Genomic DNA, 16,828 nt, shown 5'->3' with positions numbered 1-16,828 from the left:
GTTATATGTTAAAGGATGAACTCTGCTTATTGGTGCCCATGCCTTAGGAGGAAAAGCTCTATCTATGGACGGAGATTCCCTTCAATATTCACGCTGATTTGACCAAAATGGCACTACCCTTGTGAACTGAGCTGCCCAAAGTAAAGATGGAGTCTATCCCTGTGCAGCAGCCCATTTGTGTCCACCAGGGGGTGGTGTTTAATCATTTCTGTTCAACCCTTTCTGTATTATTTAGACCAGTTTGGTTGACTTTAATTGTCTGCTAATTGTAATTTCTGTTATTTTTACAGAACCACACATACATATACTCACACGAATTCACTTCTGGAGATGTTTGGATTAAAGGAACCCTAATTATCATTGCTGTGGACCCTCTTTTTCATCATATAAGTCACCTGTGCCTTCTGACCGAGGATAGGAAAATCCTGCTGTAATTTGCCAGTCTATTAAGCACACACATGTCCAGTTCACCAAGTGTTGGTTGTTAAGCATATCGTGGGAATGCTTTACAACCATTCAGAGATGAACTTACACACTTGCTTTAATTCTCTGGGATAGCTTGCTCAGAGATGTTCAGAGGTGGTTTTGTGATATTTAATCAATTGGATCACATTTTTATTTCTCCCTGATATCCGATCCAGTAACTTAGGTCAGGATCAGACTGATAGCAATTGGGTCAGTCCATTTCTAGTAGATACCACCACGGTCTCGCAGAGAATCACATCAACCACTATTCCTTAAATATTTACGTGATGAATTATTAGTTGAAGGTGTGGGAAACGGGGGGAGACCAGGAAGGCAACTCAATAGAAATGAGCCTCCCAAATCATTTGTGCAAGATGACCCCAAAACACTTGACAGTCACTCTGTGAGGCAATGGCCTTTTTAATTATTTTGTTGTTATTTTATACTTTTTAAAATTAAGCTAAAAAAGAGGTGCTCAAATGAGGAAGAAGAAAAGAGAACAGAATATTTAGGACTGCCAGGACCTTCAGTTTAAGCACTGTTGTCTTTGATTGTTGTTTATGATGCTGAACACAAGGCCCAGAAGATCATGTCGAGTAATTTGTGATTTTCTGAAGGTATTTGAAAACCGTTATGACCTACATGTTGAAAATATGTGCTTATACTCTAATGGGTGTGTAATATATCTAGAAGCTGGTCCACTGAAATAAGTCAGGTGCAGTGGTTAATGTGTTTTTCTTGTTTGTTTCAAGCATATGTACTTGATATTTGACTTTCTTTTAGAAATATAAATATTCAGCTTTAGGCATGATAATAAAGTGACTCGTCCTATGACCTTCCCCATGTTGATAATCCAAAGCTAGAATGATGCTATTGATTGAGAGAGAGAGAGAGAGAGAAAGAGAGAGAGAGAGAGACAGACTGAGGCTCAAAGATCATTGTAACTGATAAATAACATAAGTGGGGATTCAAAATTCAATTCATGAGTCAAATAATATTTTTATCATATCTTTATTCTGTCTTTATTTACTGATTCCTTTGATATTACTCAAAGGTCACTAGGTGACGCATGGCGCTAAGTAGAAATGGAAACCCCCTTAGATGCAAGTTCTGCAGTCAAGCTGTAAACAAGCTCATGTCATATTCATCTTTCTTTTAAAATACTGGCAACATAACCCTCATAAAGGCACCATCCAGATCACTGTGTCTCATGTACAAAACCCTTATCATCTCTCACAGAAATCCTTAAAGCAGTCCAGTCATATTTACCTTTTAAAACTGATGATAACATCATTGCATCATTAAAGTGTCTCTGCTAATGTTAGGATATTTTCAATGGGCTAATATTAGTGCTGAAACAATGGGGTCAAATGTAAACATAGCCATAATAGAGCTTTGCTCTGAATATTAACACCTACTCTTTAGGAGAATGTCGGAGGCATAAACTTGTATGCACATGTAAATATAACTCTGGTAACTCTGGCAACACTGTAGATCGCAACTGATTTAGTTCAGTGCTATGAATCAAGAATAAAAAAGTGAATGTGAAATGACTACATGTTGTGTTGAAGGCAGCACTAGTGTGACTTTCTGGTTATAAATGGAATTACTGAGGTTTAACCCATATAACAGCAGCTTTGAAACTATTTAGAGTTGTTTCCAGTCTGTTTTTGTGTCTGATGCAAAACATCACTGAGTTCAGTGTTTGTCTCTGTGTCAGACTGTGAGAAAACAGCTCTGTTGTTGACTCTGGTGTCCCACCAGTTTAATATCTGTACAACTACACGGTGCAAAATATTCATTTAGTCAGTGCTTTCTTATTGGTGAGGATTTCCAATGACTTAAAGCTACTTGAGCTTTCCTGTAGTGCTACATGAAAATTTAGTTATAAGCTGTTAGTATTACTGTGACTGACTAAGCCATCACTGGTATAATGTAAGTATAACAAAGGTGAATGTTAAAAAGCTACAAATAGATTTGAAAGCGTCAGTCTGTGTTCTCTTTCACCTACCACAGCAACAGCTCTGCTTCTCTATTTACAATCTTTACATAGTTGATTCACAAAGGTCATACAGGAAGCATCTATTGGTTGGTCTCCGGCAAGACATCATGGAGGTCAGAGCTCTGTGCATCAGACTGTGTAAGTACTGCCTCAGTTTATACATTAAAATTAAACTATAAAGAGTTTGTTAAGGTTAACAATGTTGTTAAAAGGCTGTGATGATTTAAAGCTTTCATGTAGCAGAAACCTTTGGTGACACCTTAGAAACGTAATAAGGAATAGCAACTGTAACTCTAAGAGTTGGCATGTTTGACATCTTTTGGTAACATTTTTTTCTCTTTTCAGTGATAATTGTGCTGATCCTGCAGTGTGCACATTATCAGAAAGTTGGTGGGTAATATCTGTGTACTTGTTATCATTTTGCTATAAGTGGAAAATATGATTTATTTAAACACAAAAAAGAACATTTTAGTCAATCACCACTTGTACTGGGTTTAGTCACATTTTATTGCATATTTTATTGGCTATCATAGTTTTCATTTTGGGTTTTTTATTGTAAAACTAAAACCCAGGAGTTTGTTAATTTATTAATAAACTGAATCCATTTTTGTTTTTTTGGTCATTTTTTCTCAGATGCAGTTTCTCTTCGTATTGTTCCAAACAAATCCCAGTTTTTTGAATATGAGTCAGCCAGCTTTTACTGTGGGGAGATCTCTCATGGACATGTGTTATATAAGATGACAGAGGAAGCAAAGCAATGCAACAAAACCAGTAAGAAAACAACAGGTTCAGAGTGTACGATTAATCCTCTTCATGCACGTGACAGTGGAGAATACTGGTGTGGGACAGCAGGAGGGAAGAGAAGCAACAATATCGGCATCACTGTCACTGGTATGATTGAAAAAAGGCAGTAATATTTTGTCACAAACAAACACAAGTTCAATATTTTATAAATTTAACTCACTTGCTGTTCAGCTGGTTCTGTTATCCTGGAGATTGCTGCTGTTCCTGTGATGGAGGGAGATGCTGTTACTCTACGCTGCAGAAACAAGATCCTTTCCTCCAGCATCGCAGCTGACTTCTATAAATATGGGCGTCACATAGGGAGCAGCTCAAGAGGAAACTTGACCATCACCAGAGTTTCCAAGTCTGATGAAGGACTTTACAAGTGCAAAATCTCAGGAGGTGGAGAATCCCCAGAGAGCTGGCTGTCTGTCTCTGCGCCATGTCTCACAGGTGAGAAACAGCAATTTTTCTAAATATTTATACAAACGTGTGATACAAATATTTGCCTTTTCTCTTTTTTGTTTTTTCTGAAAGAGGCTTAAAGCAAAGCTGTGAAATTTGAGCAGTTAATTAATCGGTTATTTAAGAAGGTTATTTGAAATTTTTTAGAGGAGTTGATTACAAGATTTGTAACATTTTAAACATTATGTAAGTGTGAAGAAGCAAAATTAACATTTCATCTTTCTTCATACGCTCAAGATATAAATCCAACAACTAATCAAGATGGTTGCAAAGAGAAGTGCCACTATGCAGATTCAACACCTTGGATCATTGCAACTATTTTACTGAGTACTGTGGTTGTGGTGGTGGGACTCTATCTTATCGGCAAAGATATCTACAGAGGTAAAGTAAATATACACACACACACACACACACACACACACACACACACACACACACACATACATACACATATATATATGTATATATATATATATACACTTTTTTTTAACTTTTTTAATTTATTTATTTATTTTACTTTTTTTTTACTTTTTTTTTTTTTTACTGCAGGCTCAAAAAGGGATCAAATGGGACAGAACACAGAACACAGTAAGAAATGCCTTTACGATTAAGGTGCACTAGCCAGCCTCCCTTCATACAATTTTGTAAACCAACATATTCAATTCTATCTCTCTTCAAAGCAGAAACAGTGAAAACGGCTGTTGCATACAAACCTTCACAAGATATCTACCAACCTGTGGCAGAGGAACCTTTCTATTCTACAATTAAAAAACGTGCCCATCACTGAGTGAGACTGAAAACAAGGAAGTAACTTAGAAACATCCCGTATTGTTTATCGTGTATCATTTTGCAGTCAGTTAAAATCTGTGTATTGTGTATTCGTAAGTGCTTACTGTATTACAGGTCTCTGTATAATGATATGTAAAGAATTCACAATGATTAGAAATGTGAAAACAAATTTACTTCAGATTTGTTGTCAATTCAAAGAATTCAAATGAAATTGAATTAAATTGAGTTCCAAATGTTACAGGTGATTGCATTAGATAATAGCTCAATCATCTGGACTTTATTTGTTTGAGCTTTCTTTCTCAGTTACAAATGAGGCCCAGTGGAGTAAAGGCATAAAAAAGAAATAGTCATGTTTCCAACGTTGTTAGCATGGTCCAACTATAAACATGGTTGTGGATAAAATAATTCATGTATTGCTAATGATATATTTCACAAATCAGCTATTAATATAATTATAACTTAATATAATGAATGAAGTACTTTGATTTTATTCTGTGTGGATTTTTGTGCCCCCTGCATCCAAGTACTGTGTGTGTAGGTGTGTGTCTGTGTACTTCATGAGGACATAGCATTTGGTCTTCACAAAACAAAACCCTCCATCCTCATAATTTTGAAGTCATTTTTGAGGTTCAAGGCTCCCTTCGTTGACTTTCTGTCAATTTTAGGATACACTTTTTAAAGATTTAATTAATTAATTTTATGATCATGATTCTGAATGGGCTGACACCGCTGCATCAGTCTGACAATATTCATGGTCACACTCTTATAAGGTCATCCAATGAAATGATCCTAAATAATCCAAGAACTAGACTTAGAAAAAACTGACGTTAAAAACTGAGGTGGCCACTTCATGTTAGAACTGCCCAGTACTTTTAACTGTTTATTCTTTAGTCTTTGATTCAAGCTAAAGCGGCCTCACGGTGCAGAGATAGTCTCTCACTAAGAGAACCAAGGTTACACCGTAACCGTAAGATCTCGTAATGTTTTTTCTTCTCATCATTATTATTATTTCTTTACTTGTTCAACATAGGTGTTATCCATGGACATGTAGTGTTTTATTTTATTTTTGTTTAATCATTAAATAAAGGAATTGAAAAATAAACAGGATCTTCTTTGTTTCAGATACAGTTTCTTTTTATATCATTCCAAACAGATTACAGTTCTTTGAATACAGTAACCGTAACATTTTATTGTGAAGGGGTCCTTTATTGTGCATAAAATGGAAAACAGACTGCTGCAGCAAAATTAATACGTCAACACCAGCAGGATCATCCTGCATCATTAAATATATTTGTACAATTGACAGTGGAGTGTACTGAGACTGAAGGAGGAAAAAGAAGCAACATTATCAACAACTCTGCCACTTGGACCTTTGCAGAAAGAACATTATTTTATGATTAACCCTAATAAAAGTTAATATCAATTAAATACCAAATGCAGACTTGATGTACTGAACTACTGATGTTCAAAGTGACTTTGCTCACTGAGAGTATGGCCAGATACCGCTGGTTTAAGAGCAGCATTAATGTACAGTCAGTTAGTCTTAACTATATATATTCAGTATCTGTGAATATTTCAGATACAGTGTAGAAGTGGATGATCTGATTGTTTACATCTATTTATTTCATCCAAAAAATTATAATTTTTTAGCTTAGTTCAAAAAACGAATCCAACAAATCCATCTGCTGAAATTGTGACTTAGTCATAACTATAGTGAACAGCAAACATCATCACTGAATTTACTGTAGTTACCTCTCTGTGTCTTTTTAACACAAGACGAATGTGGACTGTCCTCTAGATCCATAACTAGACTTTAGGCCTGTGTGACACTAAACTGTGATTAAAACCTATTATAACAGTGTCATTGATATTAAGCAATATTATAAACATTAGAAACAAAGGCAAATAAGTGTATTATTAAGTAAAAATAAAGTATTAGGTAAACTGATTTAATTCCACCTGTTGTCATAGCAGAACCAGGAACCATCACAGAATTACCCACAGCTTGTGTATTTCCTACTATGCCCAAGCTTGAACAAGCTGTACAGTACGTTTTCAGATCAGGTTTAGTGTGCATGTCTATAAATTGATATAGCTCGTGTGTATTCAGTTAGGTACAAGTGCAAGCCAGACCCATGTGGTTTTTAGTATATATAAAGTTTGAATACTAACAAAAGCACAAGTTTGTTATTTAGATGTTGACCTTTATTGATGGAACTTGTTCCACCTGCTTTGTTTTTTTTACAAGTGTATAATTGCTGTTACAAGAAAAGAGCTGCATTAGCTCTCAAAGGCAGTTACTGTGGTCAACCCCTAATCTTAAGGTGTTTTTAAACTGTTTTTTTTTCCGAAACAGATACACCAAGTTTGTGGTCAGCAGTCAAATATACCTGTGAAGCACGACTCTGTGCATGTCTGTAACTGAAATGTGGTTGAAGTGAAAAAGTGGTGTGTTGTTTACGGCTGTGGCTACATCTATTCAATAAAGCCAAATAAAATAAGAAGCCTTTCTATATTTGTTTGGACAGATTGTATGAAAACAGAAGACAGGAGCTGAGTGGGTGTTAGTGATGTTATAATACAGAAGACAAGTGAGGTGGTGCACAAATGGTGGTTATTTTTTGTGCAGAATATAAAATCTGATTTGAAGCAGAGTGTTTACATCTTAAGGATGAATGCTGACTTCTGTTTCCTACACAGACACACACATATCACTGATCACATCACATGCTCATAGAGACACACACATCAGATGTTCTCTGTTGCAGACACACATGACACATGTTCGCATGTGAGTGTTTTATCTGTTGCATGATTAATGAGATGTTTGTGTGACCACAGAGTTAATAAAAGGCTGTAGGGGAGGCTGGCTCTTGGGAGTTGTCTGGGATCAGGTGAGGAGCTTGCAGCTCCAAGACCCTGGTCCTATCAGCTCCCCGTGCAAGTTAAAATAAATGGAGCTCTGTCTTGCTTTGTTCATGGGAATAAGTCTAAACCAGTGGGGCCTGCGAAACACAGACCTAACAGCCAGCATTCGGATGACTCTCTCCCACTACACTTTCATTCAGAATTGGGTCTATCAGAAGTAGCAACAACAACATGAACACCACACAGAGCTCCGCAATGCTAAAGCTTTTTTTTAGATGGTTTGGTGGTGACGGGTAATCTGTTAAAGATCACAGATCAGTAGTTGAGAAAAAACCTTTGCTCTGCTCCCATCTAATGGTTATTGTTGGTATTGCCATGCAAGGTGACCAGAAAAGTTATAAAACTGCATCTACAGTCTTATTAAATCTGCATACAAAACTGTGAAACTGTGAGTGTGTGTCTGTGGGCGTGTGGCAAAGTTTTATCTATTGACACTGTAATTTTACAGCTCAAACTGTCCTCTACAGCAAAGATAGGACTTGAGGAATGAAAGGAAAAAAAACATGTGTACTGTCCCCTTTTCAGATTTGGTAACAGGGCAGAGGTCATATCATACTGGATGCTCTGTGACTGTTTTTGTTTTTAAATGAGTAATGCATGTTACTCATTTTACTAATTCATGAAAACACTACACTACAATTCAATAATTTGGACACACTTTCTCATTTAATGGTTTTTCTTTCATTTTAATACTTTCAACATTGTAGATACAAACCTAATATGTTAAGCTAGATATATGGAATTATGTAGCAAAGAAAAAAATTACATAACTCTAAATATGTCTCATAATGTAGATTCCTCAAAGTAGTCACTGTTTGTTTTGTTGACTGCATTGAAAACCCTTGGCAGTACTACTGTAGGCCCTGGTCTGGATGGACCTGGGCTCCCTTGCCTTGGTGGGTACCAGAGGACGGGGGTGCCTACTGGGGTCAGCGGGGGAGCTGGCCCTAGGGAGGGGCATCCTCCCCTCCCTCCTTTTCCTCCCCATCCCCGGCTACCTCCCTCTTCCCGCTCCACCACACTCACCCACACAGGTAGGGCCTTGGGGGCAGGTGTGTCACAGGGGTGCAGGGGAGACATTCCCCCCCCCCCCCCCCCCACTCTGTCCCCTTCTGGCCACCTGTGCCTCAATTTTATCTCACAACTTAGACATCCACATTACTTACACTCTCATAACACACACATATATATAGGGCCTTGAGGGTGGGCACGTTAACGCCATCCAGTGGATGGTCTGTGTACTCAAACCTACCTCTGGCGCTGGTGCCCACCTCTCAATTTTAAATCCATGTAGACATTGAGGGTTCTCGGGAGGGGCCGTGCTAACACCTGCTGCTCTCTGGCAGCAGCACCATGCTCTCCCTTGTTTTAAATGCACTTTAGAACAACACGCAGCAACACTACACATGAGCGGGAGGAGGGAGGTATGGGGTCTTCACACACCCCCGTTCTCTGCTAGCCATCGGGGCGGGGGGGCTGGGAGGAGATGTTGGCTGTCCGATTAGCCTCCCTGCTGCTGCGGAGCCTGGGACGGTCTGCTTGCCTCCACCCCGGGGGGAAGGGTAACATCTCTTTTTTTTTTTTTTTTTTTTTTTTTTTTTTTCTAAATGACATCAGAAACAGCAGTATGCGACATTACGTGATGGCAGAGCTTCAGTTCATCCTTTGTCTTTTTTTTTTTTTTTTTTTTTTTTTTAATAAATAGGACAGGAGAAATGAATGAGAGAAAGAGGGGGAGAGAAAGAAAGAAAACCAAAGGGGAGAAGAGACGGTGAGAAGGGGGGGGAAGAGAGAGAGAAAAAAAAAAAGAACTCCTGGGTCACCTGTATGGAGAAAAAAAAAAAACAAACAAAAAAACAAACAAACAGAGGAGACAGCAAACAACAAAGAGCAACATAATAATAGAGAAAACAAAGCACCATCACAATAAACTAGCTAGTCATAGATATCAATATTTACTAAATAATAAACGATATTGTGCAGCACGCAAGATAGACAGCGCACAGTGTGCTTTGAGGCAGCAGCCAAGAAAGCTTTAGTCCGCGTCTGTGAATACCCATGTGTGCATACCTGTGTGGATCAGCATGCTTGCATTCCAAAGGTTTCTCCATGTAATGATCTGCTAGGGAGTGTGGGGGGGCCACAGCCCCGTCCTCCAGGGTGTGAAGCGGGTATGGAGGAGATCAAAACTCCAGACATCCAGAGGCCCCCAGAACACAAGAGACCATGGAAGACCAACAGAGGGGCAGCCGCGCCACTGTTCCAGTAAGAGCTGAGGAGAGTCCCAGATGAGGGCTCGCCCAGCAGCCGCGGAGCAGAAGTCAGGGGGAGTTGCAGTGACGCGCCCGTGAGCTCCGCCGGCCCCCAGCTGCGCCTGAGTGACCGAGCCCCAGGCCGAGAGGCCGGGGGCACCCCACCTCCAAAGGGGCCCGAGCGAGCCCCAGGCCCCAGGCCCCGACAAGCGGCCGCCAAGGAGTGAGCCGGTGTGTACCCGGACGCCCACCCCCAGACACAAAGAACCACCAACACACCGGGTAACATCTCTTGGGTCTGGGTTCTGTTTCCCCCTCTGGGGGCGAGGGTACCTGGACCCGGAGTATAGAGTATGTTTGGGGAGTGTGATTGTGTGTACATGTCCATTTATGTCAGTCCTTACGTTGGGTGAGTGCTGAGTGTTTGTATATGTGTGCATGAGGGTGGGAATGCATGTTTGTGTCTGTGTGTGCCTGTTTGTCTGTGTCTATATGTCAGGTCGGGTCTTAGACTCCACCTCTCTGGGAACTCCCAGGCCCTCCAAGGCCTATCTCCCCTCACCACACTCCCTGCCGGTGACTGATGCCCTCAGGGGTCGTGCATTGGTGGTTCTTGGTGTCCGGGGCTGGGCACTCAGGTATGTACCAGCTCACTCCCGGTGGCTACCTGGCGGGGCCTGGCGCCTGTTGCTCGGTCAGGCCTCCTCCGGGGTGCGGGGGGCCCTCGGGCCTCCGGCCCCTGGGCCTGCGGCTCGGTTCACTCTGGCACAGCTGGCTGCCGGCAGAGCCGGCGGGCACGCCGGTGCAGCCCCCTCTAGCTTCTGCTCGGTGGCTACTGGGTGACGCCTCGTCTGGGGATCCTCAGCCCTTCCCATGAGGGTGGCACGGATGCCCCTCCGGTGGTCCTCCTTGGGCTCTCGCACTCTGAGGCCTCTGGATGTCTGGGGCCTGGATCTCCTCCATGCCTGCTTCATGCCCTGGGGGACGGGGCTATGGCTCGCTACATCCTCTTGCAGACCATTACATGTGGAAACCTTTTGAATACAAGCGCGCTGATCCACACAGGTATGCACACGGGTGTTCACTGCTCGTAGACTTAAATTACACCTTTCTTGGCTGCTACTTCGAAGCACATCTGTCCTGCGTGCTGCACAACAACATTGAATATTTAGTATTTACTGCTGTTTACACTTAGCTAGATTAATGCGATGGTGTTGTGTTTAGTATGTTGCTTTGTTTTTTTTGGTTTTTTTTGCTTGTTTTCTATTCTTCTCTCAACAGGTGATCCAGGAGATTTTTATTTTTTTTCTCCCCCCCTTTCTCACTGTCCCTCTCCCCTTCTGTTTTTCCTTTCCTTCCTCTTTCTTTCTCCCTTTCCTATCCCTCACTCATGTCTGTCCCGTCTGTAACATCTGAAAATAAAATATAATAAATAATAAAAACAAAGGTCGATCAAATGGACCAATACGGCAATGCCACGATGATCCATTTGGCAAAGTAAATCCAATGGGTATCCTTGTTGGTCTTCAGACAACAATTCTGACGGCTAAAGAACCAAATGGGACAGGCAAAAAAAAAAGAAAAACAAAAAAGAAAACCCTTGGCCTTCTCTCGATGAGCTTCATGATTTATTTACCTGCTTCACACGTGTGCCTTTTCAGGGATCTTGTGTGGAATTTCTCGCCTTCTTAATCGGCTGGGACCACCATGTTGTGCAGAAGCCGGGTTGGCACACAGCTGACAGCCCTGTATTTGTATAGCGCTTTACTAGTCCCTAAGGACACCAAAGCGCTTTACATAACCGGTCATCCACCCATTCACACACACATTCACACACTGGTGATGGTAAGCTACATTGTAGCCACAGCCACCCTGGGGCGCACTGACAGATGCGAGGCTGCCGCACACTGGCGCCACCAGGTCTTCTGACCACCACCAGAAGGCAACGGGTGAAGTGTCTTGCCCAAAGACACAACGACCGAGACTGTCCAAGCCGGGACTCAAACTGGCAACCTTCCAATTACAAGGCGAACTCCCAACTCTTGAGCCACGATCGCCCATATTATCGCCATATTATGAATTATGAATATATTTTATGACAAGAACCAATCAGCTAAGATGAGAGAAATGACAGTTCATCATTACTTTAAGAACTGAAGGTTAGTCAGTCTTAAAAATTGCTATTTTTAATATTTCCACAAGTGGAGTCACAAAAACCATCAAGCATCATAACGATACTGGCTCACACAAGGACCGCCCCAGGAAAGGAAGACCAAGAGTCACCTTTGCTGCTTAGAATAAATTCATCAGTCACCAGCCTCAGCAAGCACAGGTTAAAAGCACCTGAGATTAGAGCCCAGATAAATGCCACACAGAGTTCCAGTTGCAGATACATCTGCTCTGCTCAGAGCAGACTGTGTCAATTAGACCTTTATGGTCAAATTGCTGCTAAAAAATCACTACTAAGGAAAAGCAACAAGCAGAATTAAATTTTGTTGCCAAGAAACACAATTACAATGGAATTCTGTGCTTTGTCTGGCGAGTCCAAATTTGAGATCTTTGGTTTCACCTGTCTTTGTAAATGGACTGGTTACAGGACTTACTTTCCTTCTCTCACCCCAACCGGTCGCAGCAGATGGCCGCCCCTCCCTGAGCCTGGTTCTGCTGGAGGTTTCTTCCTGGGAGTTTTTCCTTCCTTGTGCTTGCTCATAGGGGGTCATATGATTGTTGGGTTTTTCTCTGTATCTATGAAGCGCCTTGAGGCGACTTTTGTTGTGATTTGGCGCTATATAAATAAAATTGAATTGAATTGAATTGAATTGAACTTTCAAAGCACCTTTTCCATTGAGAGTTGTTAACATACTGCATCACAGTATGGTGTGGCAGCTGCACTAAAGCAGACAGAGCAAGGCTTCAGAGTGTAGTCAAGGCAGCACAGAAGATCTTTGGCTGCCCTCTCCCCTCCCTGATGAACATTTATTCCTCCCGTTGCCTCAGCAGATCAGCAAACATATTCAAAGACAGCTCCCACCCTGGTTTTGACCTGTTCAACCTGCTTCCCTCAGGGAAGTGCTGCAGGTGTATCAGCAAAAAGACCCATAGACTGGCAAATAGATTCTTCCCTGAACTCACACATACACCGACAACACAGTTCCACAATTGATTTTCTGCTATCCAAGGACTTATACAGAGACTCTATACAGAGACAACTACTATCACCACTGTGCAATATTTAATTTATGTGCAATAACCCAGACTTTAAATATATAACCTGATTGGATATTTGTACATCTGCTATTTTTGAGTACTTTTCATATTTTTTTTGTATATATGCTGCAGAACTGTGCACCTCATCCCATTTATTTTCCCACATGTCTTCACTGATTAGGAGATGCTCTGTAGCTCATTGTACATGTGTATAGTGACAATACAATGCATTCTATTCTATTCTATACAGCATACCTCATTTACCGATGTACAACAGGACTTTTTTAATGCTTAAGTGCTTACTATCCAACATTCACAGACATTAATACTCAAATTATTAGTATTAATTAGTATCTTGTCAGAATATTTGGCATGCAGACTGGAACAGCCATCTCACTAACCCGAGCTACAACCACCAGTTATGATACTCCTATTGAGGCTGTTGCAATGTCACAAACAATAAAACAGTGGATGATGAATCCGTCCAAGTAATGAGAATCCAAATGTCAGCTGATAATTGTCCAGTTACGTATTGTCAGATAGTATATCAAGTACAATTTATTCAAGTATTTAAGAAAACCTCCTTTTTTTATCTGCAGAAACTCTGCTAAAGCTACACTTTACTTTTACTTTTTTAAAATTTAAATGTTCCTTTTAGGATGATTTTGGCCATGTAAGTTGGCTGTGGTGACCTGGCTGTTTTTTTTTTGCGTGTCTGTTTGTTTTAGGACCATTTTCAAATGCCTGTTAATATACTCTGTGCTGTGTTTGTGGACACACGTGTGAGCTGTGACTTTGTGTTTCCAAATATATTTAACTTGCAATATGTATTTAAGAAAATCTGCAATGCTGGTTGATGGAGAGTTGATTCAAAGGTGCTCAGTTTCAACCTCCTGTATATTGTCTTTAGGGTTATTGTTTAGTGTGTTTGGCTGTTAACAAAAGGATGGTGGTTTGAGCCCAACCAGGAATGATGTCATTACATTTTTGACACATTTCACTGCGTGTTGTCCTTGTATAACTATGCATGTAAAATGAAAAGTCTTGAATCTTGAAACTGTTGCAAATGTATTTGGGGAGTTCCTTTCTCCAGGCTCAAAATACAGGGAGGAGAATATTTAAACCTCCTGTTATGTTCATTTCTCAGGTGCATTTCTTATGAAGTATAATAATAGCATCTAGGTTGTCTCTCTCCCATCTGACAGTGCTCATCTCTTTACAATTTTTCAGCAGTCCTTGCCAAAGTGGGTTAAAATGACTTCCAGACCCCGGCCAGGATGAGGACCCAAAAAGCCATCTAAATCCATGCAAATAGATTTTATTCATCTCGTTCCATTCTTCTCCCAAAATATGTACAATGTCTTTTTAAATGAGTCTTTTTGAGAATGATTTTGTGTATTGAGTTGGACATGACCAGCTCGAAAGCTGACTTGATGTCACATGTGTCACTGTGAAAATATATCAAATAAAACATTTTCATTTTATTACACTTGCACTTGAAGTTTCATAATAAAACAAAACAAAATGGGTCACTTTAACCTACAACAGTACAAGGAGGTTAAATCCAAAATGCTAAATATTTACTAACAACTGCCACATACAATTTAGTAATAATTGTACTGATATTTAATGCAAGTAATTTGCTTGATATTAAAATGAACTGACTATACCTGTTTTGAAAACAGGACAAATTTTGTTAATAACATGTAAAACCAAGCACACCAACCAGCACTTTTTGGGGATTGTGCTCACTTTCGTTTTAGCTTTTTTAGTCTGTGTCATTTATGTTAAATAAAATAAAATAAATGTGACTTTAGGCTGTATTGCTGTCAGCAGGAGTCAACAGTAACGTATTTTTGGGCCTATAAGGCACACTGAAAATATTTACATTTTCTCAAAAATTGACAGTGCGCCTTATGTATGAATTTTGGTTGTGCTTACTGACCTCAGAACAATTTTATATAGTATACGGCGCTCAAATCTGTTAAAAAAGGTTTTAGTATGACTTTGGTAAGCTACAAAGCTGCACCACTTGATGGATTGTCAGAGCATACGGCTACTGTAGTCAGGAGCCTCGCGGAGTAAAACTTCCTGTAAATAATGTTCATTGTGTGTGTATAAAGACCCCAAATGGCACCTGTTAAGAGACATGTTTATGAACTGGATTTCAAACTCAAGGCTATCAGTCACGCAGTTGACGGAACAGAGCAGCTGCAAGAGAATCAATCAGAATCTCGTTTCATCTCGTTTCCTTCGGGTTCCTTTTGGCTTCCTACACTTGGTCTGATAACTCCCTACTATTCCTAGGTCCAAACGATGAAGACCTTAAAGAGCTGGCTTTGAGAGATTTGGAAAAGATTCATGGCAAGAAGGTCAGGGATCTCTGCACAGGGGTCATAGTGAAGAAGTGGAGCTTGGATCCTTATAGTTTGGGTGCATTTGCTTTGTTTACACCCTACCAACACTTAGAATATGCTGAAGAGCTCTTTAAAAATGAGGGCAAGGTGCACTTTGCTGGTGAGCACACAGCCTTCCCTCATGGTTGGATCGAGACATCAATGAAATCAGCGGCGGCTATCAACAATAACAAAGCTGCAGACAAAGAGTCAGTCAGAAGCACAGCACGAGAGGAACTCTAATGGAACGACTGCAGCGTATAGATGATTTGAACCAGATGAACAGTCAGCTCAGACAAAGATGTGTGATTATTTGGTGATGCTGAATTGACTGTATTTCTTAAACTTCTATTTATATAAAAGAACATTGCAGGTACACTGTTTATTTACTTCATGTTTTTAAAATTTCCATTGGTGCTTGTTTGTAATTTTATTACAACTTAGTTAGTTAAACTTGGTGATAATTACTAAGAAATGAAATTGAACCTTTTTTGTCTCTATGACTTCAGTCAGCACCTTATAATGTTTTATTTTAGTGTATGTATAATTACATTCTTCTATATTGTTCTTCTATATTTCATATATATTGTATATTTTTGTACTCAAATATGTACTCAAAAGTCTTTAAATTAAAGTCTAAATTATCCTCTATGTGGTCTTGAGAGGCTGCATTTGTCACGGACTCAGCTCTGGAGGACTCGGGGTCCATGAGAAGTGTGGACTATTATCATTGTTGTTGTTGTTGTTGTTATTGTTATTAGTTGGTGTGTGCATGTGTCTTTAGTTGTTTTCTGTGGCCAAGTTACAGGCACCTTCAGACCTGGTGGGTGTGGCCCTGCTAGGGGACTGGCCACACACGAAGCCTTGCCGCACACCTGCTGCTGATCTGGGCTTGTCGGGGGAGCTATTTAGAAGAGCGATGGAGCTTCCTCTGGCGCGGGATCATTACGTGTGTATCCCCTCGGTTGTATGTGTCCTGACTGCTGCTTCTATTGTGTCCCCAGGGGAGGTGTGGATTGCCAGACAGCAGGAAGCACGAGGAGTGCTGAGACACGGGAGCGGAGAGCACAAAGACACGGACTTGTCAGGGAAGACACAACACGGGAGTCAGGGGAGATCACGGGCATTTATTGTTATTTTCCATTCACTGTAAATAAATGCACTGCTGATATTCAGAGCTCTGCGCCTGGGTCCTTCTTCCTCACTTCCCCACGGTTGGCCATCGTCAACCGTGACAGCATTACCCTAAACACTGTGACAATCATTTTTACAGAATAATTCTGGAACAAGAAATGTCTTGTTTTGATATGTACACATATCTACACAACTGTATGAGATTCTATAATTTGATATAACTGTATGCCTCAGAATAGATATGGAACTATCAAAGTACAAGAAAACCTTCTGTCCACAATGCCATTGCCCAATCTGGTCTCACAGCAGTTTATGAAATATTTGTCAATCCATCTCAATTTCCAGTCCTGCTACATCCTTCAGGATCGTACATACAATGTATTGTATGATACATTGGATTTCATTGC

At 40.5% G+C, this 16,828-nt stretch overlaps 2 protein-coding genes across 2 annotated transcripts in view; one reads left to right on the top strand and one right to left on the bottom strand.

Moving 5' to 3' along the window:
• The window catches only part of LOC146673690 (butyrophilin subfamily 3 member A2-like), a 348,925-nt gene that overhangs the window by 123,518 nt on the left and 208,579 nt on the right, over window positions 1-16,828 (bottom strand). The gene's annotated exons all lie outside the window — the stretch shown is intronic.
• On the top strand, window positions 2,554-15,530 carry LOC146673704 (uncharacterized). The gene is made up of 6 exons (XM_085400997.1): window positions 2,554-2,605; window positions 2,813-2,857; window positions 3,101-3,358; window positions 3,443-3,703; window positions 4,007-4,096; window positions 15,199-15,530. The coding sequence occupies exons 1-6, from the start codon at window positions 2,575-2,577 to the stop codon at window positions 15,528-15,530; spliced, it is 1,017 nt and encodes a 338-aa protein (XP_085257123.1). The 5' UTR covers window positions 2,554-2,574.

Source organism: Rhamphochromis longiceps, linkage group LG3 (genome assembly GCF_057381845.1).
Source record: "Rhamphochromis longiceps isolate RC_006_pf linkage group LG3, R_longiceps_female_GT1.1, whole genome shotgun sequence".
Classification (NCBI taxonomy): domain Eukaryota; kingdom Metazoa; phylum Chordata; class Actinopteri; order Cichliformes; family Cichlidae; genus Rhamphochromis; species Rhamphochromis longiceps.
The sequence above is the reverse complement of the archived record's forward strand: the minus strand, read 5'-3'. Positions and strand labels throughout refer to the sequence as shown.

What these genes read in the sequence shown, in the direction of transcription:
- LOC146673704 (XM_085400997.1), top strand. Translation starts at nt 2,575, where the DNA reads ATGGAGGTCAGAGCTCTGTGCATCAGACTGT. An exon ending in AGCTCTGTGCATCAGACTGT is followed by an intron (nt 2,606 to 2,812) that starts GTAAGTACTGCC and finishes TTCTCTTTTCAG; the next exon opens with TGATAATTGTGCTGATCCTG. An exon ending in TGCACATTATCAGAAAGTTG is followed by an intron (nt 2,858 to 3,100) that starts GTGGGTAATATC and finishes ATTTTTTCTCAG; the next exon opens with ATGCAGTTTCTCTTCGTATT.